The following is a 25347-nucleotide window of genomic DNA, read 5'->3' as shown; positions in this document are numbered from 1 at the left end:
GAGAGAGAAAGACAGAAAGAAAATGATCAGATACATGTGCATTCAAAGGGTAAGAACGGCTTCTGTCAAAAACACATACAGTGCATTGGGTTTGTGTGTTTTAGGGGTATTATTGTAAGCAGTACATTGGGTAGTGCAAACGGGTCATTGGGGGACTAAAAGCATTCATCTGGAGAGCTGCCCTGTCACGGTCTGGGATGTTTAGGCAAGTATACATGGAATTCCTCTCCGTCAGCAGCTGTGCTGCTAAACTCGATGTTTCCCCTTCTGACCACACACTTTTAAGAGCCCCACTGTGCACAATGTTCTTCCCTGACATTGGCCTCTGCCCGTTTTTTTTCTCCCTTCACTTTGTCACCTGGACTTTCGTATGAGAAACGGCAAGTGCTACCAAAGGCCTACCTCGCCATTAGCCTAAGTGCTAGCATGTAGCAGGAACGCAGCCCCTGCCACACAGCGTTTAAGGGCCACGAAGGCTCTGGTGTCTGACAGCTGTGTTCAGTGCAGCAACAGGTCCATAGAGCTCGGTATGACTGGGGCCCTGGTGCATTAGCACATTAGCCTAGCTTAGCTGAATTGCTAGCACTTCAATGCTGGAGAACACCAAGTTCTTAGCTTAGGCACTAAAAACAAAGCTAGCTGAGTTGAAGTGGGGTAAAATGTTAGACAAATGTGAAAGGGAAAAGCTTCTAGGTAGTCATGTAATCGTGATGACAATTACATGACTACCTTGATATTGTGGGGACCCCCCCCCCCCCCCCAACCCTCCATCAGTTGGCTTCACATGGCAAAGAACCAATGAAAGAAGCCTCTCTCTGTCTCTCTGTCTCTCTGTCTCTCTCTCTCAACTCTAAGCTCTCATCTTAGCATGACGACGAGACAAACGAATATGGATTTTGGATAAGTGAATAGGAGCGGTATAGGAACATCGATCGCAGTGTACGGTGACGGTGTGGGCTACCCTAGGGGGGTTGTGTGGGGGTCACAGAGGCTGAAGAAGGAGGGACAAAGTGATTGGTTGGGAGGTCAACGCATTGAATAGCGTGCGGTGGTTTTAATGACTGGATCAATCAAAGCTAGATGTTATGTGATTAGTACTGAAGGGAGAGGGGTGGTCTATGGTGGATCTATGTCTGTCTATCCATACATCGCTTTATAGTCATTGTTAAGCGGGAGGGTTGATTGATGGATTGGTTGATATTTCTTTATTTACTGTAATTGAATGGACGTTCATGGATGTTGGTAAAAGGTGATTTCCCAGTGGATGCATTTAGGAATGTAAACTTGTTAAGACACAAAGACATCAAGTGGAAGTAAGGGGGTAGTAATCATTCCTTTCTGAACACTGAAACTGAAAGACTTTGGAGGAGATGCATGTCATAAACATGCATGCACAGACCCCCCCCCCCCACACACACACACACACACACGACTGTGTCAGAGGGTGAGGTGCTGTGAGGATAATTGCTGAACACAAACCAGCAGCAGGCATCAGGGAGGTCACAAGGAAAAGCAGAGAGAGAGAGCAGGGGAATGAGGGAGTGAAAGACAGGCACAAAGCCATAAAGTAGCAGGTAGCAGGGAAGGGGGGAGGAAGTGAAGAGGGGGGGAGTGTGTGTGTGTGTGTGTGTGTTATAACAGATGAATAATGCAAAGGGAAATTGACATTTTAGCAGCAGGTTTGGTGAGCCATTGTATTAAATATAAGGTCACAGCTGGATGGCTATAGCTCTGTAGAGACCTGTGTGTGTGCAGGCTGGTGTGTGTGCGTCTGTCAATGAAAGTCTTGGATATCCAACACTAGAGGTTTTCTAAATAGTTGGCGTGTCCACAGTGTGTGTAAACACAATGCCAAGCTGCTAAGCTGTTGTTAACACTAATGCAGGAGGGCTGTCTGTCTGTCTGTCTCTCTCTCTGCCTCTCTCTGTCTAACACACACTAACAGACACATTGCCTTACTATCCCAAGGTAACCCTCTCTCCGTCTTTTGTTCTCACTATATGTACCTCTGTCTCATACACTCACACACACAATCCAAAACACACTGACAAACTCTGACACAGTTTCTCACACACAATCTCTGGCAGATACAGTCACACACAATCTTTGGGACCATGTCTGTGTATGTAACTGTGTCTGCAACTATAACTGTGTCTCTGTCTGTTATTGGGTCGGTGACTGTGACTGTAACTGTGTCTGTAACTGACTGTAAGGGCATCAGCACAACATCTTGTCTCATATAGGGCCATGAGCTGTGACCTGACAGACAGGAGTGGACAGGCTGTGTCAGAGGAGCCTAAGCTTCTTTATTCTGTAATGACCCTCTCCCTCCCTCCCTTTCCCTGTCTTCTAAAGCTAATCCAGGACACACACGTGAGGTGGGACAGAGAAATGGGGGAAACAAAGCTATCAAAACAAAGGAGGGATGTAGATTGATAGGTCTGTGTGGGTATGCACATCTGGGGAACAGCAGGTTGAAGAAGAGAAGGAGGAGAGAGAAGGAGGAGGAGGGTAAAAAAATACCCAGCTTCAGGGAGGAGAGGAGCTTATTTGGATAACAAGCTCTCAGAAACCTGACACACTTACAAGCAGTGGGGAGGGGTTGAATGGATGGAGAGAGAAAGAGACAAAGGGTTATAAGAGGTCAGAGGACGCAAGGACGGATGATAGGCTCAAACTTAAAGGAGGGACGGAAGCGAGGGGAGTACAGACTGCAATTGAGAAATACGTCGAAATGGGTTCAGGGACAGTTGTGTTAGCGGTGGATGTTTGTCTTTTTACCTGTGGCGGCAGCCTCTGGGTCCGTGCCATGGCGGTCAGCCTCAAGCCATTGGTACAAAGCTACGGACCAGGCACATGCAGCAGAGAGGCGCAGGAACACCAACACAAAAAAAACAAAGACAGCGTGTCGTCAAACCAAACAACAAAAAACAACAACACAGAGAAGCCCAAATGAATGAATGACATGAGATTGACACGAAGCATGGACAGTGAGACGTGATGAATTCAAGAGCATGGCATGGCAGAACACATGGCAAGCATGGGCCGGGACCCGACACATCTCTCCCACACCGCCTCTTCCTTCCATTTCCAACCACTGATCTGTAGAATACCATGATGGGAGTCAGGTGGCTGAGCGGTTAGGGAATCGGGCTAGTAATCTGAAGGTCGCCAGTTTGATTCCCGGCCGGGTCAAAATGACATTGTGTCCACTTCACCCTACTTGCCTCGGGGGGAATGTCCCTGTACTTACTGTAAGTCGTTCTGGATAAGAGCGTCTGTTAAATGACTAAATGTAAATGATGGGTCTAATCCCTACTCCTGAAACCTATCCACGGAGCAACAGTCAGGAAGAACTGGGGTGGGATGGAGGTTGCTGTTTGGGAGCTGGCTATTATATGTTATTAGGTGTGTACAGTGTGACATACGATGGAGCAAAGTGCACAGCAGATGGGGTTTGTGGTTTGAATGTTAGTGCGGCAGACTAGCCTATCCCAGCCTGGCCTGGCCCTGCCTGGAACGGGTCAGTAGTCCCCAGGCCTAAAAGCAGCGGAGGAAAGGCATGTCTGCAAGCTCTCGCTTTCTCTTTCTGTTTCCACAACAATTGTCGTGTTGGAAGATAACAATTCAGCCAAGACAAAAAGCCTTTGGTTTTCCATGCACGTTTGCTTCCCAGATCCAGATCCCAAACCTGTTTCCTTGGAAATTAATCAATCTAACGGATCTGCAAATGCCTGCAAATCCTCTGTCTCACGCAGTGTGGTCAGTAAATCCAGTAGGAAGTAGCGTGACTGTGTGTGTGTTGCTTTGCACTGCATCAGGCTGAGTCATTGGTTGGTAGATTAAAGCCGAGTAATTAAAGCGTTCCCAAACAGATGACAAGGCTGCATGTGTGTGTGTGTGTGTGTGTGAGTGTGGGCTGACTAGGTCAAACAAAATTAACACATTACCCAACATTTCTCTCTCTCTCTCTGAACTTTTATAAACACACAAATACATTACCACTGATTGGCAATCCTTGACAACAACAACAATGCCCAGGTCAGTTTATTGTGTCATGGGGGGTATTCCAGAAAGCGGGTTCAGTGAAAACCTTGAGTTGGGTAACCCTGAAATGAGGCAAACTCTGGGTTTTCCGTTCCAGAAAGAGAGGTAACAGACTTTTGGTCAGTATCCATGGTAACTGACTGAACCTAACCTGCTCGCTAGCAGGTTTTCCATAACCAACTCTGGATTTCTACCTATCCTCTCCCACTTTCTGAGCCTGATACAGTTGACAGATATGGGGTGTCCTTGCCTGGTTCAGCCAAACAATCTTGAAGAAAATGTAATTTGCTTAATTATATGTCGGGAGAGGATTATAAGAACGTGATTCAATGTGCTTTAATTCCCGGATACCCAAGTTAACGTTACCGTTTCCCGTCACACTCCTTATTTATTTTTTGGCAAAATTCTCAGCCCTTTCATCGATAATGTTACAGACCGTGAACGTGGACTCAGAACCGACCAAATTCTTTTCGGCACTGAAATAAAAACAAACAATTTACATTTAATTTGGTCTTCTTCATTTCCAATAAATATAAATTGAACAATTAGTATTTATATAGGGTATTGTTCCTCCAGTAACTGGTGTTCCAGCAAATCAATTTCAAGATCAGCCTTTATTCTTCTGCCCTAAGTACACCATCTCTTGGTCAGTTTTTGGCACTTGCTTCATGAGATGCAGTTTGTACAACTCCAACAAAGTCAGAGTTTCCCATTTTAGGGTAAATCAATCATCAATCATCAATCGAGTTCAGGGTTAGGTTCACAGTTTGTTGAACCCGCTTTCTGGAAGAGGTGTGTTCAGTAAAGTCCTTGGATCACCACTTACTGTGCCTGGGCCTTCCCTCCCTTCCTTGCTCCCCCCCTCTCCCCCTCTCCCCCTCTCCCCCTCTCCCCCTCTCCCCCTCTCCCCCTCTCCCTCCCTCCCTCCCTCCCTCCCTCCCTCCCTCCCTCCCTCCCTCCCTCCCTCCCTCCCTCCCTCCCTCCCTCCCTCCCTCCCTCCCTCCCTCCCTCCCTCCCTCTCTCTCTATCTCTCTCTCTCACACACACACACACTCTGAATGAGCGTTTCATAACATTAGAACATAGATTTGAGGTCTGCTTATACCGTCTCTCCCTCAATGCTGACCAATACCAGTCAGGTCCCCATGTCTCTTTGCTGGTAGATAGAGAAGATGTTATAGTCTGCCAGCTTTCCCAGGGTGTGTTTTGGTTTGGGGGTAGACACCAAAATCACACACAAACAAACAAACACACCCTGTCTGTAAAATTGAAATGACACAAGATCAATGTACAGTGGAGCTGGGCTTATTAGACATGAGAGGGAATGTAATACTGTTTCTACTGGGACTATAGTATCCATGAACACAGAATGCAGATCAATACATACTGGCCTGGATGATGGATTCATTATTGATGGTCTTTTAACACTAATCAGATACACTCCCCAGCTTAATCCATCCATATGATTCAATGATTTGACTCCCTACAATGACCTAGAACAAACTGTAAACAAATACCATTAGCTAGCATGTATGAAGTAAAGGTAACAGAACATATAGGTATGTATAGATGCAATATTAAAGCCTCTACTTGAGCCATAATGATTGTATTGCAATCAGTGACAGTGTTTATAAAGCACAAGTGGTGTTCATTGTCGACCCATTCCCTGGGGAGGTGGGTTAGCGTAGATACAATGTACTTATTGGTTGGTGCCTCTGTCGCCTTCTACATATTCATTTGACTGTAAATAAGAACTTGTAGATAGCAATTAGTATTAATAGTCATTATGTGTGTGCGTGTGTTTTCAGATGTGTGTATGGGCCAACAGTTTCAAGTGAGACCTGGACCCGTGACTGTTTTGTTCCTGACCCCTCTAACAGGATTAGATACACCACCAAGTTTAATACAGGCTCCCAGACCTACAACATCTGTGCACACACACACACACACACACGCAGTAATCAAAAAAGGAAAAAGCCTCAACATGCAGTCCGTCTGTCGCTAAAACAATCCATCCCGTCGTCGCAGTCTCACAATGCCTTACACCCATACAATCATCCCGTCACACACAAGCCCACGCGCAGTCACACAAAAATCTGTACCACAAAAGAATCAGACTTATTTCTAAACGATCAAACTCTGAAATAGTTTGTTTTCTTCTTCAAATTTGCATGCAAAATGGTTGCCATGAACATTTAGTGAGTAGGAACACTGCTCAGAGTAGGTCTATTAAAAGTGAATGAGATGCAGTCTGGAATATGGATGGAAATCACAGAGAAATCCCCCTTCAGGATGAGCCAGTGTTTCCGCTAGGATTTTTTTCAGAGGGGGTGGTAGACCAACATTTTGCCACCCATTCATTTTCAATAGAAGTCACGGGACAGGCCCCTCAAGGCAGTGTGAGATACCTGGCAGGGCGAACAGGTAGCCTAGCAAGAGAAGCTAACCCTATTCTAACCCTATTGCGTTTATTAGGGCTTGGGGACAAGCAACGGTATGTTACCAGTCAAAACGAAACCAGCTAGCATAACACAGCTAGCACAGTATATGTAAGGAAGTAGAGGAAGTAAAGGCCGTTTCCAGCACCACACGGAGCCGCAGAGCGAATAGGCAAATTCACGCGAATGTAGTCGCTGACAATGGATCTTGTGTAGGTACTCATCGACAGGCGATAAGGTAACTAAAACGGTGGGCAAACTTTAGTCACAAATGAAACTTTTGAGGTCATGACAAAAAAAAGGCAAATTGCCTGTATGTGTTAATACAGCTTTCTCGCGGGTCTGTTTTTTTGTTTTTGGAATATATAGCCTAATATATGTTTTCTTATACCTTAAGTGGGGCGGGAGGTCATGCAGGGGCGTCGCTAGAATATTTTTACTGGGACACGTGACCCAGTATAAATCTGGTGTGCCCCAGTAATTGTTTTTGTTTGACCTATTTACTTTATTAGTCAGTGCATTCATTTAGATTGATAATCCCAGAAAAAGAAACCCAGTATCCTAATCAACGCTTGTAAAACCAACGCAGTTTACCCCGAAAACACAAATTGATGCGTACCCGCAGAATTCGATGTCTGTGCGCTCTTCTGTGCTTGCTATAATAGCCACTGCAGCGCGCACACATAAGTCCAGGTGTCGGACTCGGCACGTAAGTCAGAATTGAAGTAGGCTGAGAAAACATTACAAAACTAAAGACACATTTTCTCAATAATAACATTATTAACAAAACGAGACCAACGTTATTGCGTTATTACGACCAAAGTTATTACGAAAAATATTGGTGCGCGCTCGCATTACCTATTAAATCTCCTTACCAAATCTGATATCAAACTTGCGTCCCTGAACTGTATGTATAATGAGTAGGGGCCCCAGAGTAGAGTTTTATGTCTAGCAACGCGCCTGCTTCAATGGTAGCGGTTCAACACTGCCATTCAGATCTCTCCTAACTTGAATTGCAAAACGTCGTGCAACAGTTTTGCAATAACAAATCAATGTCTGAGTGTGTGTGCCTGTGCATTTCCGGGCACTCTCTCACAATCTCTTACCCACACAAGCCCGACACAGACTTAATCACACATTTGCTCACTTGTGTTTTTCCTGTTTTTCTGCTGCATCTCTCAAACCACAGTTCTTTTCTGACACCTCACATCCTTGCATCACCTTCTTGCATGTCTCCACTGGTCGCAATCTCCCTCTCCATCCTTCTCCCCTACTATTATAAACTCTAGCCATGCACAGTGACAATGTAACCTTTTCTGAACATGACCGGGAAACCATTTTATAGCCGGTTACACCACATTCATGACCCCCCACCTCCCATATGTAACGTTGAACGGTCTGCCTATAACAATATAATAATATTCTCTACTCTCTTTAAATGTCAAAAACCTCATCGGTCCCCTTGCACTTGTACGGAATTGGGGTGTTCATCTCATCTCACTATGGCCCATAAAGCAGCTCAGACCAGGGACCTTCGCAACACATGGCCTGGAAAATAATAACCGTAAAAGACTGTCTGTTATGGTCCTGCCAGGCCTAGAGAGCAGGGGGGGCTGGAAGGGGTGTTCAATCAAAGCACCCCAAGGTAGCTGAGATGGCTTAGCTGACCTTTAAGTGGAGGTTGAGACCGGGAAAAGAGCAGTTTTTAATCCTTGCACACACCTCACGTAAGTGCACCCACACATACAGCAACACATTAAAACCACACAGTCGCTCGCATGAAACACACAGATACAGAACACACACAGCAGAGCAGGGAGTGGGTGAATACATTGGAAGGATTCACCAAGGATTGGAGGGTGAGCTTTGAACCTAGGATAAGTAGAAGAGGACATCAGATTCATCACAAGCCTCCCTGAGGTCACACACATGCCACGGGCTGGGGGTAAAAGGCAAGTGGTAGACCCTGCTGACCCTACATATTTGTAACCCAGAGGACAGCTTATGCGTAGTCGCTGAGGAGAGAACAGCTGTGTGTGTGTACACAAATTAGAATGGGTTTAGTTTCCCACGATCAGCTCAAGAACAGGGCAATCTGCAACGTTCATATTTTGCAGTTGTCCTTTTTATAATCCAACGGAGTGCAGTAACGTGATCGACGTTGTTTGGATAAGCATTTCAACGTAAAATAATGCCAAAAAATGATCTGCCAGTTTGGCTTGCTCTCTTCGCTCTGGACCAGACCCTCGCTCCTCGGCTTGAGGCAGTGGATGTTGGTTGTATTGCATTTCCGATTAGGTACCCGACTCGTCCGGTAGATTTTTTTCTATTATCAAGTCTCAAGTCAACATATCCAAAACAATCTCCACCAATAATTTTTGCTCTATTCTCGAACCTGGCTCATACTACTAGCTTTTTCATAGAATAATTTTTGCTAAATTTGAAACCAATCTGAAATGGGTAAACTAGTAGTAGTAGTAGTAACCAGTTTTACAAATGGTTGCACATACACATGACGGTTGTTTATAGAGTTTATTTCCGTTATTTTAAAGCAGATTTAACAATTTTATAATAAACGTAATTTTGTAATATAGGCCTCTTTAACTTAACTTGCTTTACCAAGCTAGAACAATACAACGGCGTATTAGAACCAGGTAGTAAAAAATAAATATAAATCGGAGCCGGAGGAGGGGGGGTAATATTCAGAGATTTAAGTCTGAGATTCTTCAAGTTAATAAAGTCACAAATTTGCGAGGAAAAAAATAGTACATTTGCGAGGTGAACCTCATCGCTTCACTTTGCATGGTCAACCTCATCACAGCACCGACGCCGCCATATGCCATGCATGAAGCCTGCAGTAATGGATGACCTGATCAAATTATACTTTAAATAGGTTTCTGGTTCAACAGGACGCGGTTGGCACCCTTTGCTGGTAGTCATCCATGGTTGGGGGAGCGGCACCCCCAGGGGCCAAATGTGCTAGGACCGGTACTGTGACAAAATATTAACTAAGAAAAAAAACTATGGATGGTTTATTTCAGTAGGTGTAGCTGGAATTATGATCTACTTTGTTGCCGTGTAGAGTAATGGCTCTGGACTACACAAAGTCACAACGGTTTAGCTTATCAACAGGGACAACAGGGATTTGATTTTCATTGCTGCAGGTATTATCTCTTGCTGGACAACCTTTCAATTGGCAATGGTTCGAATTCGCAAATTTGAGCCGAAAATTTAGAACTTAAAAAATTCTGATTGTAACATCAGGGATACCTAGGATAGGTAGAGCAATTGAGCCAATGGTTAGAATTTGATAGACATTTTTTGGGGGGCTCAAATCTTTTTGGCTCAAATTTTTTATGATCAATTTTTTTACGCTAGAATTTTAATGAGGCCTGAATTTTACATTGAAATATATTCATATGAGAATTCTGTCTTGTTTGTTTCCATATTCGTGCAACGTTGGCCTTGTTATTTACACCTGATCGCTTGTCGACGAGTCGGCCAACACTATATCTACTGGCATCAACTATATTTGTGTGAATTTGCCTATTCGCTTCTCGCGAGCCGCTGGGAATAGCATTAACTTCCTTGCATATACTGTGATAGTTGTGTTATGCCAGCTAGTTTCATTTTGACTGGCAACATACTGACGTTGCTTGTCATAAATGTCACAAATAGGGTTTGCTTCTTTTGTTAGGCTACCTGTTCGCGCTGCCAGCTGTTCTCACACTGCCTTGCAGGAAATGGGAGGCTGGATTGGAAGGCTAAATTCTGGTATACCACCCCCAGCCCTGAAAAGAATCCTTGGGGAAACACTGTAAGGGATATAATAATAAGCCTACATTGTAATTCTTTTAGATCTCAAACCAAAGCCAAGATCCTGGCAAATGGTTGTGTGAAATAAGCCTTTGACAATGTGTGTGTGTGTGAGAGATGTTTGTGGTAATCCCTGGCTGTGACATGCTCCTTGTACTGCTCTAGTGACCGTTCGACTGTGACTGACCAACCTGAACGCCTGCCAGAGAACGTGAGCTGACCACAGATCAAGGTCAGGACTTAAAGCCAAGAGCCTTTTTTTCCAAGGTGGTCAAAGTGTCAATCTCTTTCTGTGCCTGTGGCCATTTCTCTGCTCCTACACCTCCTAATTTCCAGCTTTGATCCATCCAGCTCTGACTCTGGGAGACAAGACATATCTCCCCTAATGATGATTTCTACCTACTGCAGAGGCTAGATGTCTACCCAGAATACTAGACTTAGCCCTGCAGGGTCTCCTAGGCTGATCACCAGGGGCTAATTTGTCTCACACGTCATTAATGCCACAGACAACTTAATTGCACCTCATTTACCCCTAAAAGCCCCCAAGAGAACCAATCCCCCTAACAAACAGACACACATACCACACAAACACACACACACACAATAAGATGGAAAGGAAATATAAAGGAGCATCTCTTTAAGGAAACAACCTGCCTTGCACCCCCATTTGAAAACTCCAAGCACGGTACAATTATTGCGGCAATCAAATGTAACCATAATCTGACAAAACACCAACATGCATGTACACCACACGCACACCATTAGTATGCAGACGTGTGTAAGACATACGCAGAAGATAATCATACGTTGGCCCCAGACAGTGATGTTTAATGCATGTAGTCCCTGCTGCCCTCGCTAGCCAGTTCATCAAACACACACACGCACACGCAGAGAAGAAAATTGACAGGCTTTGTCGCCTGCTCGGGTGAACAGACACCCATCACGCTTGTGCAATCAGGCCAGACAGAGAGTTGCTTTGTGGTGGATGACAACACACCCTGTCACTGACAGTCACCCAGCCCCTGCAGAACAGACGGGAGAGCCCAGACTCAAAGCTCTCTAGATAAAGGGCTATTCCACTGTACTCTGCTTAATAACAGGGACAATACAGACAGCCCCCTGGGCTTTCGTTGGTGTGTCTGAGCGACATAAAACGCACCTTCAGTGTCTGAGTAAGGGTTTGATGCTCAAAAGTATCAAAAAAGACTAGACAGAGTATAATTGTACTTTATTAATCCTGGGTAAAAACGGCACAACATTTCAGCAAAATATATATGACATTATTGCCTATGCAGCAGCATGGCAAGAGGCAACATTGAGTTTGTACATAGATGGTTTACCAGTTCTCATTCAGGCCTCAGGCCTTGGTCTGTGTATATGTAGGGATGGCATGATTTATTTCATAAGTGTAGATATTTCCTATTCTATTAGTTATAGCATCGATCCATTATGCTTTGGGCCCAGTGTGCAAGTGTTGCTGTGTTAATGAAGGTTCTGCTGTCTCCTGCAGTCTGTCAGTCCCTGTGGCGGTTTGGCTGTTCCAATACATTCCTCGACGCATCGGACCAGCACAGACACCTGTCCATGCTGGGCCCCATCCAACACAATTCATTTTTACTCTCACACTATGTCTCTCTTTGTCTCGTTTTCTGTCTCTGTGTATCTCTCTCTCTTCCTCACACACACACACACACACATCGGCATACACACTAAAGTCATACCACCCACAGTGCTGAACCCCGCGTCAAGTCTGGCAGTGCCAACATCAGAGAACAATACTCCATCTGTCTCCTGGCAACAAGACACACGGGCTGGGGAGGGGGGTTATCACCTGGTAATCTCTTAATCATTATGAATTATCTTTACACAGGAGGTCAGAAGCCTGTGGGTGCATGTGGTTGTACGCATCACTAAGTGAATGCACAAAAGGGTGTGCATGAGTGTGTCACAAGGGTCCAGTATCGCCTGGCTCTGACGGTCCTATTCAGCGTTCTATTGGCCGAGAGCAGGGACCAAACACTGGTGCGGTGATGTCATCACTGTCATTCTGTCAAGCCCTGCTTTGTCTCCTCTCTCCATAATGGGTAGAGAATGGGGGGAAAAACACAAGGGTGAGAGAAGAGAGAGGGAGGTAGAGAGGGGAGGAGGAAGAGGCGTGTCAGGCTGACTCATTTCATTCAGACGCATGCTCTGGACTCCCAGGGGTCCTTATGGAGGGAGGAGGTGTTGTGTGAGCCCCTGACAGGTTGACGAGCAGCTGGTGCTCGTCAACACCTCCCTCTCAACCAGGTCACTGTCTGGATGACTGACTGGGTGGCTGTCTGGCTGACTGGTTGGCTGACTGACTGGCTGATTGGGTGGCTAGCTGACTGACTGGCTGGCTGACTGGCTGGCTGAGACTGGCTGGCTATATTCACACTGCACGCCTTAATGCTCAATTCCAATTTATTTAGCAGGTCAGATTTTTGGGAGGGCTGTTCACATTGTCATTTTAAATGTGGCCAATATCAGATTCCAATGTGAACTGGTCTCGGTCCTGAATGTGCAAAATAACAAAAACAAACACCACACATGCAGGACGCTCTCACACCTGTTAAACATGGAAGTCAGCAAAGTACGTTTTCAAGCATTTTGTATTCAAGTGTTTTATAAAGTGTTTGTAAAATGTTCTGTGGAAGCCAGCAAATGTGTGAGCATGTAATACGGAGGACGAGGAGACGGAGAAAAAAAACCTGCTTTTTGTGCTGCTTAAGTCAGAGGTGTGTGTGGATGCGGAGTCTGAGCCAGGAGTGGTGGCATCGTGACATGAGTGTCTTTCCATTTTCTTATACTTGTCTCCTGCATAGACCTGATAGACTCTGATGACTGCCAGTGCAACATTGAGACATATGTCGATCAAGGGTGAGGTAAAAGTCGCACAAATTCAGATTTGACTGTTCACACTGAGGTCGCATTGCCAAATATCAGACCAGATTTAAAACCACATATGAAAGTGGCCCAAATCTGATTTGAAAAAGTCAAATTCAATGCACTTTGGGCTGTTCACACTGTCATCCAAGTAACAGACCTGTGTCACATATGAGTGAAAGTGTCGCTGACACTTGTCGCTGACACTTTCAATGTCAAACACCACACAGAACCGACAAATCTAATTTGAGGGCTGGATTTCTCTGTTTCGACTTATCTGAGATTTATAAGAGATTAAAAAAAAGAAACTGGCACAAGTTGACATCTTTTTGATTTCAGTATTTGGAAAGTATGAAAAAAAGAAAGAATAAAACAGCTTCTCCAACAGTTCTTTTATCCTCGTTAAGCTGCTTCGCAACAGTGGAACCGGTCCAACATTCTTTAGTCCTGACTACACAATCATTTGGTCCTGTTTGTGCGGCTACAGAGAGGGATAGGAGCTGTGTTTGTGTGTGGCCACATGTCGAGTACATTACTGATCTAAAGAGAAGGCAGATATACGTACCCAGTGTTATTTGCATATACATATGCAAATGATAGCCACTCCCCAGAAACCACAGTTATAAGCTGCTGTGATTTCCCAGTGTGCGTGTGGCCCAGATAAAGTGCAGGTGTTAGTGGTGGATAGGAAGCTTAAGTGGGTGAGACAATGTGTGTGTGTGTAATTGTGGACCTGATAAGGCGATATAAATAGAGTGAGAATTTCCAAGAAGGATAAGAAACAGCACAGGGGCCTCAATCACTCGCTTTCAATATTGGCATTCGGCACACAGTTTCGTATTTAGGGCTGTAAAAACCAAATGGGGGTAATTGTGAAGGAGAAGGGGGTGGTTGGGGGAGGGGGTCGCTGTATGAACAAAAACACAAAAAAGTTGAAATTTGGACAATAAACACAAAATGATCAAAACCCATCTGGCATTGCTGGGCTGATATTGTCAACCTGACTGTGTGTGTGTGTGTGTGCATGCGCGCACAAGCATGTGTGTTTTCAAGGCAGCTGCGTCCTAATAACAAGGTGACGATGGCATCAGTAGTAGCCATGTGTGGGTGACTGTGGTGTATTCAGCTGCCCAGGTGTCCACGTGGCTGGGCTGACTGGGTTCATGAGGTTCAAACAGGTACATGTGGCTCAAGTAGGGCTGTCCCAAGGGAGAGGAGAGAGGGACTGAAGGAGGGAGTGAAGGAGGGAGGAGGAAGGGAGAAGAGAGAGAGTTTTGGAGAGGAGGGAGCGGAGAAAGGAGAGAGCAGTTGAAGTGTCCAACAAGCAGGGGAAACAGGGTGAGTTTGTTGAACTGAGAAGGACAGGGAGGTGTGAGAGACAGAGGGATGGATACAGAAAGAGAGAGGAAGGGCGCTGGTAGATGGACCGTGAAACAAATAAAGACAGTGTCTTATTGAGAGGGAGCAAGGACAGGAAAGAATAGAGACAAAAGTGACATGGGTGAAAGAGTGCGTGTGTGAGAGGGCGAAACGAGATAGAATGCGAGAACAGTCAAAAGAAAGACAGACAGAGAACAGACAGCTGTAAAGTCAGTCTAGCGTACACAGGACAGAAACACCAGCCTTCCTCCGGGGCTGCACTCTACCATAGCGCTAACGCTTCTACAATCTTCAGATAACCAACCTGCATCTTACCCCCACCCCCATTGCTTTCACTCAACAAGCTGAAACAAAGAAACCGTCGTTTTACAGGAAGACGATAATGATAATAAGCAACAGCTTCAAGGGGGGGTTCCAATAATGTCAACATCTGTTCTGTTTCCAGGCAGATTATCTGCTAATTATATGTCGCAGTTGCTATATTAGCATACGCTTTTTTGAGACCTTGGTAGAAAAAGAAATGCCACTGGAAGCACATTACTTTTCCTGGGAGGCAGATCAAAGGACAGGGGGTGGGATTGGCCTTCGGGACTCAAAAGGAGTATGCTGTGACAGAAAGAAGGAGAGCGGGAAAAAGAGAGACAAAGAGGATTGAGAGGCCATCTTAGTCTCCTGCATCTTCTTAGATATCCACAGATAAAACTTGGTTTGCAGCCCCTCACCCCAATTAGTACTGGATGCACATTCTGAGAGGACAGCGGTTGCCATCATTAATGCTTAAGGACCAGTTGTGGACTGGCTGACGAGAACTTAAAGAGGCTACAGCTTAGCAAATGAAAGCTTTACAAAGTATGCTTTTGTGTTTAAGCATGAGTGTGTGTGTGTGTGTGTGTGCACGTGTGTGTTTGCATGTATTTATGTGAACGGGTTTGCGAAGGGCTTCGCGTACAAAGGCTAAAAAGCCTTCAAGTGGCCAGTTGACAGGGAACATAAATTATGTGTATAATCAGTGAGGGGAAGAATGGGACTCTGGAGGGGGTGCTTCTACACACATCTTTCCCTGCAGCGAAATTATCTGTCTCGCTAAAATGCCCCCCATTTCCATGGCAACTCTTTACACTTCTCCACGCATGGCAAGTGACTAATGAGCCCGGGTTGAGATGGGTTCTATCATACTATTTGAAACCTATAACACATGAACACACACATTTCATTGCCTAGATACAGGCAACACCACATCCTCAACAGAGATGAGAACCTCCGTGCTGGCTGTGAATACCAGGAACAGTCGTTGCTGTTAAACAGTAAGAAATCTTGAAAAACTCACACACAAACATGTGCACACACCAATTCTCACAATGAATAAATAACACAAGAGAAGGTATAACAGAACACGGTAAAAATGCCAAGTGTGGAGGTGAAAGGATGCAGCGAGGGAGGAAGAGAGAAGAGAAAAAGGACTTATTAAAAGGGCCTGGACAGAGGGGGGACAATGGGAACAGTTGCATAAGGCCCTCCAGCCTCAGGCCTCTCTGTTAGCCTTCAAACAGGCCTACACAGATGGGATGGAGCGGCACCGAAAGAGAGGATGTCATCTCAAACTGGGGATGACATGAAAGAGGGTGAGGGAGTGTTTTCTCTGCGATTAACCAGTATGTAGTAGGAGATTCTAATAATTTCTTTAGACCTTGTTGTACCAACTTTATATTTTTACTTAGTCACACAGAACAGTCTAAACCAGGGGTTCCCAATCCTGGTCCTCGGGCCTCCCTGCCCTACATGTTTGAGATGTTTCCCTGCTCCAACACACCTGGTCTTTATCAGGCTTGGATAACGACCATTCATTTTAATCAGGTGTGTTGGAGCAGGGAAACATCTAAAACATGCAGGGCAGGGAGGCCCGAGGACCAGGATTGGGAACCCCTGGTCTAAACCATCTGATCCTGCTTCAATAAAAAGGTCTGTTCTGCCTGTTTGTTAGAGACAAAGAGAGAGAAAAAGAGATGGATACAGTGTGTGTGTGCTAGAGAGAGAGAAAAAAAGAGAAACAGTGCGGGTGTGTTTGCGCACTGAAACCATAAACATAGGGTTTCACAGAGAGCAGAGGAGATGTGCAACATGGCAACATGTAAAATGGATCTGTGTGTTCATCCGCTGGCCCGGACCACAACATCCTATGCAGACTCCTGTTCCAGTACAGATGCTCTCACAGACGTTGAACTTTGGAGACAGAGGGTGAAAAACAGCACAGCTGTGATTACTGTATCCCGTAGCTAGCTTAGCATTACAAGACCCTGGAAAGTTATTGATAAATGTGTGAAATATTTATATGAAAGCCCAGTTCAGTCATCATCATATTCTATAAAGATATATTTTTTTAATCATTAATATAGTAAAATGCAGTCTTATTTTTGAGTTTCTAATTCTGATGGTTCTACTGGCATGGACTTCAGGAGTCAATATGCAAGGAGACAGGCTCTTCTAGGTTTTCTTAGAAAGTGAATACAGCCGTACTTAATGCCGGATGGATCTAATAATAAAGTATGTGGCAAAAGAGAGTACAACCCAGGTTCCGCACTTGGTTTTGCAGGAGTAATTGAGCCGTCTTCCACGAAGAGTTTCAGGTTATTACATTTACCCACAGTGCTAATAATTACAGTTTTGGAACCATTCAATTTCAATAATTTATTTCTCATCCAGGTCTTGATTTCCAACAAACAAGCAAAGAGTGTTGAACAGTCCGTCAGAGTGCTATAAATCTGGTTATCATCAGCATAACACTGATAATCCAGAAGTTTGGGCTGGCTTATTTGTCCAAGAGGCAACATTTCAAATTTCTGAACAGGGTGGGACCCAGAACTGACCCCTGCGGAACCCCCTGTCTCATTGGAACAGTCTGGGATCTGTCTGTTAGTTCTGTAAGACAATACCTCCTCCAATAATCTCTTGTCCGCATGTCAAATCAGTTACCGTGTTATGGAGCTTTGCATTTCCAAACCTTGGTTTCATCATTATTTTACTTTCTTCTATCAATCTCAGGGACTAGATTCTCACCTCAGCCCCGGAACCTACTGATATGAGATGTTTCTTGTCTCCACCTCAACATAACCTAACGCTCGCTAACCCCTTATTCACACCAGACGCGTCTGCGGCGAGTTTCGGCTGTGACACGGGTACGACGCAACCTCAATGCATTACGCCTGGGACACATTGGCTACAAAGCACCCTGAAACACCCTGAACACTACGAACGGCGCAAGGCTGTTCACACCAGACACCAGACTTTTTTTGCCTTTGACGCTCGGGATTTGTCATTGGCGCTCAGGAAAACGGCTTTGGCGCGCGCCAAAATGTTCTCTATGCAGGAAAAACCCTGGACACACATTTCTCCACGCGGGTCACCAAGCCTTTCACCTCCTCTGAGCTTTCTTTTTTCACATGTATCGCCATGACATGGTACATAAACATGGCATAGGCTATATTTAGGAAACGTGTTATTCCAACATCATTTAGCCTTTTTTTTTTGCCGACAATCTTATCCACAGTGACTTAAAGTAAGTACAGGGACATTCCCCCGAGGCAAGTAGAAGGTGAAGTGCCTTGCCAAGGACACAACGTCATTCGGCACGGCCGGAAATCGAACCTTCAGATTACTATCCCGATTCCCTAACCGCTCAACCACCTGAGCATCCTAGCATTGATCCTTCTTTACGTTGTCCTTGTAAAATTGGTGCTGGGGGTCATACAACTCCTTGTGCTTTTCAACTTTGACAGTTAATTTGATGTCGTCCATGTCCTTGAATTTGTCAGCTGATTTTCAAAATCGACTTCTCTCTCAGTATGTCTGCATGCGTGTGTGTTGTGTGCAACACGTGACGACTCGTTTCTCTCTGCCAATAGACAGACCATTCAGACAGGGCCGGATTAACTATTTTCTGTGCCCAGGGCAACAAGGCTCAAGGGCCAAACAATCGCAAAGTCGATATCATCAAGATCATATAGCCCAAGGCTGGACTGGGACAAAAAAAACGGCCCTGGCATTTTTGGCCCACACCCGCCGTGATTGGTCAGACACATTCCCTGCAGACAGTCCTCTTAAAATATGCGTGCATTCTATGATATGAGCTGCCTAGTGTTCTGCATTCATGTGATAGTTTTTGATCCTCCAAGAGGGGTCTCAAGACTTATCTGTTGATTTTACACTTCAATAATTAATCTCTATTTTGTCGCATTGGACAAAAGTGTCTGCTAAATACAATAACCACAACCCTTCCCAAAAGCTATAATAAAGCTGTGAGTAGTATATGCCCTGGAAAAGAGCATCAATACAACAGAAGCAGTGTACTCACTCACTTTTTATTGACGATTTGGAGGCCATATAGTACACAATGTCCATACTCAAGTCCAAGTAACAGCGGAAAGCTGCATGGCCCTCTGAACAACACTGGATTATTACCATACAGATACCTTTTGATACCAATTTAACCATGCTTGGTGGCCACAGTGGTTAAAATAGGGTAACATAGTAATACTGTGTCCTCCAATTTGTCTAGGGAGATTTATTTTATTTCTTATATAACTACTAGCCTATAACAAATCAGTTGTGTGAGCGTGGTATATGCCCATAATCCTCCCCTTCAGTACTTCATTCGGTATTATTCATGTTATTGGATTTTTGCAGTTACGAGGTAAGGCGCACATAACACACACACCCTCCCTTCCTGAGAGTCCCTGTTAATTTGCCTACTCCTTACCACGTCGTCAACTACTTTCCCTTCTTTTCCTCACTCGCTCCCATGGCCCTGTCATGGTCACTCTCCTCCTCCTCGGCTTCTTCCCTGACCCTGTCAGTATGTTTCTGCCTCTCTGAGCCAGCCACCTCTCCCCCTTCCTCTACAGGTAATGCTGATGTTGAAGCAGCTAAAGACCCCCCCAAAACATGTCTGAAAGTTTAGCACATTTTGTGGCATTCGCCTGTAGATTTAAAAAAAATATTTTCCTCCCTATAACTTTCTGCGCCTCCCTTGCGCTTTGGTGTTTTTTCTCCGTTTTTGCGATGCTAAACTTTAACAATGCTAAACCAGCATACGCATTAGCCAACAGCTTGTGTCTCAGGGCCTGCGGAAGTAGTATTATGAATACTTACACTAATAATTATGAATATGGGGAAGGGGGTTTCTGGATTTGATTGGGTCAGGCCAGTGGCTATAAAGAAAATTAACCAATGGGCCACTGTCAGCGAAGCGCGTGGAAGCAGAGCCTTTTTCCTCTTGGCGCCCACGTTATCAAATAGGACCAGCCACACAGGCCACGTAGCGCCACGATCGGCTCGCACTCTGCAGCGATCGTTTCGGCAGCTGGCCACATTTTTTCGAGAGCAGCTTGCAAATTCGGCTGCAGGATGATAAAATACACCATATTATATAATACATTTGGATAAACAATCATGTTATTAAGATTTTACTATGTTAGTTTTAGGTTATAGTGTTTCATTTAACACCCAACTTCACTGCACTGGTAACAAACGGCCAACCATGTGTTTACCCTGTAAAAATATATACGATCAATTCTCAAAATGTAAAGATTTTTAAATAAAAAACCCTGATTGATGATTCATTGACTTAAGCCAACATATTAGTGAGTTGTTTCTAAACAGTGTGTTTAATAGTGAGATAGACGACCTGGCATACACTCAAGCAGAGGAGACACTGAAACCCATAGGCTACATCACAAACCAGCAGAGAAATTTGGGAACATTGACAAAACAAAGTTAATCATCGAAGTTGAGAAGTAGCCTAGGCCTACATGGAGTTGTATGACCCACAGCATGTATTTTACATAGACTACGGCAACAAGAAGTCAAATGTTGCCACGTCATGTTGGGATGCTGTTGCGACGGCTGTTAGAATAACAAGTTGCCTAAATATAGCCCATACCATGTTTATGTACCATGTCAGCTTCACATGTGAAAAGGAAAGCTCAGAGGAGGTGAAAGGCTTGGTGACCGGCGAGGAGAAATGCACGTCTAGTGTGAACAGCCTTGCGCCATTCGTAGCCGATCGTGGTGCTTTGTAGCGCTTCAGGGCGCTTGGCATCCAGTATGTACCAGGCGTAATACAGCAAAGGTTTCTAGGGGAGTGACTCGGTACTGGAGTTAAGAGTTCAAAAAGGAACCCCTTCCCCCATCATCACCCGTGTCTTTCTTCTCACTCTTTCTTTAATGTGTAAGGCTTTCTGTTTAAATCCTGTGACATTGCCATATTCCAACACAATGAAAAGACTACCCATCCAAGGAGCAACATTCCTACAGCCTAACTGATAGAAACACCGAATATAAACTCCTTTTCAGTTTTGATTGCAGATTTGGACACAGAATATATATTATTCACACAGGCATTTGGACCCCCTCAACTAATAAATAAGATGATTCATATCAAGTAGGGGTGCACGATGTTGACAAAATGTGATATTGCTGCTCCACCCAGCTGCTAGTCCAAGCACTGGTCCTCTCCAAGTTGGACTACTGCAACTCGCTGCTCGCTGGTCTCCCAGCATGTGCAACCCGCCCTCTTCAGAGGATTCAGAACGCGGCGGCCCGCCTGGTCTACAATCTACCCAGACGCTCCCATGTTACCCCGCTCCTCATCTCTCTCCACTGGCTACCCATCAACGCCCGTATCAGATTCAAGACCCTGGTACTGACCTTCCGAGCAGTGAACGGGACTGCACCCGTCTACATCAAGTCTCTCCTGCAACCTTACACCCCCACCCGTCACCTACAGTCTTCTTCAGACAACCGCCTGGTGGTCCCACCGCTCAAGACTGCCCGGTCCCAACACAAGCTCTTCTCCTGCCTGGCCCCCCAATGGTGGAACCAGCTCCCCACCTCCATCAGGGACACTGACTGTCTCCCCACCTTCAAGAAAAGGCTCAAGACGCACTTGTTCCGGGAGTACAACGGCCCCTAAGAATTCTTGGCTGGACTTGTCAGTTAGTTTCCTCCAGGATCACAATGACTCTTATTAAGTGACTCATTGCTCTTTTAGATTATATATAACAAAGCTAAGTCTTGTACTCGCTGTGAAATATGTTACTGTTGATTGTCTTCTACAGGTACAGTCCTGCACTTTTGTGGTTCATGTTGTTTTAATTTGTAACTTGTATAACTGCATGCTCTTATGGGTCTTCCCTTTTGGCACTTGTTTAGCTTTTTCACAAAGTATGCTTCATGTTTTTGGCTACTTGCAATGTTTGGGACAGTCTCGTTGTTATGATCAGTGACCTAAAGCTCTCTCTTGGAAGTCGCTTTGGATAAAAGCGTCTGCTAAATGAATAAATGTAAATGTAAATGTAAATATTGCGATAGGCTTATCCAAATACATGCATTTCTGTTTTAACATGGACAGCTAAGCACTCCACGCTTTGTGCACATAAACAATCAAACCCTGCCACAGAAACGATGTAGCAGTCTCACCTACAGAGAAGGAATAAACCTGAGAGGTGTCGAGCTCACTGGCACTCATGTCACTATGATTCATTTGCTTGGGACTAGAGGAGACTAGCCACAGTCCTGCAGGGTCTTTACAGCTGAGGCATCGCGACAATGAGGCCATCGGGGAGCCCCTTCGGCCTGTCACCAACAGGCATGGGGAGAGAGAGCCAGCCGAGGACTGTGTGTCTGGGGATGGCCACGAGGTAAGCGGAGGATTCTGTTTAATTCACGATTTTACTGAAAATGAAGGGTGTGCCTGACACGGAAAATGTACGAGACGACTGGGGTGGAATTACAGAGCGAGAGAAACAACAGAGAGATACACGGAGAGAGATCAATGACCTTATCTGATTGCGGTCACGTATTGTTTACCTAGTCTTATCTCTCAGGGTACAGGTCACTGGATGAGTTGGAGCTCAGTCAGAGAACAAAGTCGACATGACCAGCCAGCCAGCCAGCCAGTCACACACCCATTCAGCCACCCAGCCAGGCATGTCATTGTATACAGACACACATCATCTCACTCGCATCACATACATACATACTCCCAAACACACTAGCTTCTAAGGAGAGAGACTCCCCCCCCCCCCCCCACACTCTCCCATCTCTCCCAGCCGGCATTATCACCCACAATGGAATCTGCCTTCCCACAATACCCTGCACACTGGCCATACTGCAAACCAACTCGATTTGTGTACAACGGTTGTCATGGCGACTCACTGTTCTGGAATGTTTGTCAGGACATGGCTGTGATAGTTGCGGTGCGTTCATGCCTGTAATGTATGTAAACCTTCCTTATACACCCATGTAGATTTGATACTAAGACAGACCAGTACATGTTCACGCTACATAAAGTGTCATGGGACACATTTGTACATGAGATAAACACGTGACAGCACATCTTAATGCATCAGTGTTCAGTGACAGCACACCAGCCATGGCTGCCTGTCACTCATTAACTGCATCTGGACGGCACACCAAAATTATGCAATGAATATTTTTCAGCTGTAAAATGTACTCTCTGATTGAGACATAATCCCTCGGAGGGGGGGGGGGGGGTCATATCTCCACAGCAGTGTACATGGTGGTCTCTCTCTCTCAATCACCAGTCTCGGATGTAATCTGTCTTTAGAGAAGCCAAGGCTTCCATGCTGATGGCTATCACTGTTGCATAAGAAGATTTAGTGTGCGTCTGACAAAACCGTGTAGCGCGGCGAGCATTATGACGGAGTGGTTCTCTGCCGACGGTGTGGGTGTTGCCAGGGACGCTCAACAGGCCCTGTATTATTGGCCCCTGATCGATGGAAACAGACGCACGTGCATTAATCACAGTCTGCAGCTTCTCCTCCAACAGGGAAATTCCTCCTCTCCTCTTTGCTCAATTCTTCTTCAGGTTCGGCTTGACAAGATAAGCTGGTTTTCCTTTTACTTCTCCAGCCCTCTATGTCCCTTTCACTCCTCCATCCTCTCTCTTACTTTCTGTGACATACCAGTGGCAGGCAGGCAGAGCCCGGTCTGGACCAGCCCAGCCCTGGGCAGAGAACAGAGGCCTGTCAGAGCACTCAGCAACTGTCCCCCAACAGTAAACACCACGTCACCACTATCGATTCTCCCAAGGCTAAACACTCAGCAGCAAACATCACTGGCTGGTCTTTGTACAGACAAGGGGACTAACAGGGAGGTCGAATAATAGGCTATTCTACAGCGGTGGTCAAGCAGGTGTTTAGGGTGAAGACAAGATGGAGAACATTCTGCAAAGGCTGGTTATTTTGGTCTGTAGATGTCAAGTTTGACAGTGTTCGTCTGAGAGTGTTTTTTTTCCCCACTCACGGACGGTTGATCCTACTGACTGTGCGCAATGCATCCTGGGGCATTGAGATCCATTAAGTCCAAGGCTGGACTTACCATTGGGCATGACTGGCCCCAGCCCATGTGCTCCACCCACTAGGGGGCCCCGCCTATTTACATTTACGCGCAGCGGAGGACCCTCTACAAGCAACGCAATCGGGACCAAGACGAACATTTTGACACAACATTTTACTCAACGTTGTCTATGTAGTCCAAATATTGAGGGATCCTTAGGGGTGGGAAAATAATAATAATAAATATAGAGCTATATGAGAGAGAACTATGGTTGTGCTCGCCAAAGGCTTGAGACCAATTTTTATCCGATTAATCGATTAATTGAAAAAAGAATCGACAGATTAATGGATTATTAAAATAATCTTTAGTTGCAGCCCTACATGTTAGCTTGTTAAAGTATTTCCAAATTGTAAACAGAGGCTTTGACTGCGTCCCTGTTGTTATGGTTATTTATTTCAGACACTTTGTACAGGCTCATATAACGTAGCCAGTGCAATAATTTAGAACGGTGAACAGACAGTTTTGCTGGAACTACTTCGTAGGTGGACATTATCACCTGATAACGATTCATCTGAAAGATAGGCACAGGAAGTGTGCAAGGACACAGGAAGTAGGCACTTTCAGCCTGGAGATAAGACATAACCAAGTTTTTTCACAGTGATCATTCTGGTACTCGTCTGAAAGCCCTAAGACGTTATCTTAAAATAAAATGGATTTACTGGTCACAGCGTGTAGGGAATCTCAAAATACAAGGACAAGGACATTTAAGATGACATGCATACTAGGAAAGTGAAATGCCAGAGAATGGCATTTTCCCTTCATGCTACGGGCGCCTAACCAACAAGCATGTGACCTTCAAAAAGATCTGACAATGGTGCATTCACCACAGGACTGAGACATGCGCCTACACAGACAAAAGGACAAACTCTGAAGCACTTGAGGGAAAACCTGCCACAGTCCGCAAGCAGACAAAAGATGTAGGGTAAAGCAAAAAGACAATTTCCATCGCTTTCATTCCAGACAAAAACCTATTCTGCTCTGTCTATCACGCAAATGAAGGGAACGCGATGCAAGGTGGGCCCCAGTGTATGTCCTGTATCTGACTTCTTGTAAGAAGAAGTAGCCTGCTGAAAGACATGATGTCTTGACACTGTCCAGAAAGAGCTTTTTCCCACTGGTATCAGCCTCCAGCCTAACCAAAACAACCTTCCCCTCCCCCCGCCACATGTCTGCCACTGCAGGGAGAGTCAGGAGTAGAACATATGGGGTAGGGGGTCATGGAAGTCAAACAGGAGGGGGGGGGGGGGGGTGGGACATGGGCCCCCTAATGATCAACTGCTCATTTTGACTGTGGAGGAGCAGAGTGGGCTGCGGTAGGAGGGGGGAGGGACTGCAACAGCAACAG

General features: G+C 45.3%; 1 protein-coding gene across 6 annotated transcripts in view; it reads right to left on the bottom strand.

Moving 5' to 3' along the window:
• The window catches only part of dennd5b (DENN/MADD domain containing 5B), a 57535-nt gene that overhangs the window by 27365 nt on the left and 4823 nt on the right, over positions 1–25347 (bottom strand). For 4 of the 6 annotated variants that reach the window (XM_084701104.1, XM_084701108.1, XM_084701103.1 and 1 more), the window contains one exon: positions 2782–2841. The exons of the other annotated variants lie outside the window; for them this stretch is intronic. In XM_084701104.1, the coding sequence (XP_084557230.1) occupies positions 2782–2841 (60 nt within the window). The remainder of the gene's footprint in view (positions 1–2781; positions 2842–25347) is intronic. 6 annotated transcript variants of the gene reach the window in all.

The sequence above is a fragment of the Hypomesus nipponensis genome, chromosome 7 (genome assembly GCF_054491055.1).
Source record: "Hypomesus nipponensis isolate SF chromosome 7, ASM5449105v1, whole genome shotgun sequence".
In the NCBI taxonomy this organism is placed as follows: domain Eukaryota; kingdom Metazoa; phylum Chordata; class Actinopteri; order Osmeriformes; family Osmeridae; genus Hypomesus; species Hypomesus nipponensis.
This window is presented reverse-complemented; position numbering and strand designations above follow the sequence as displayed.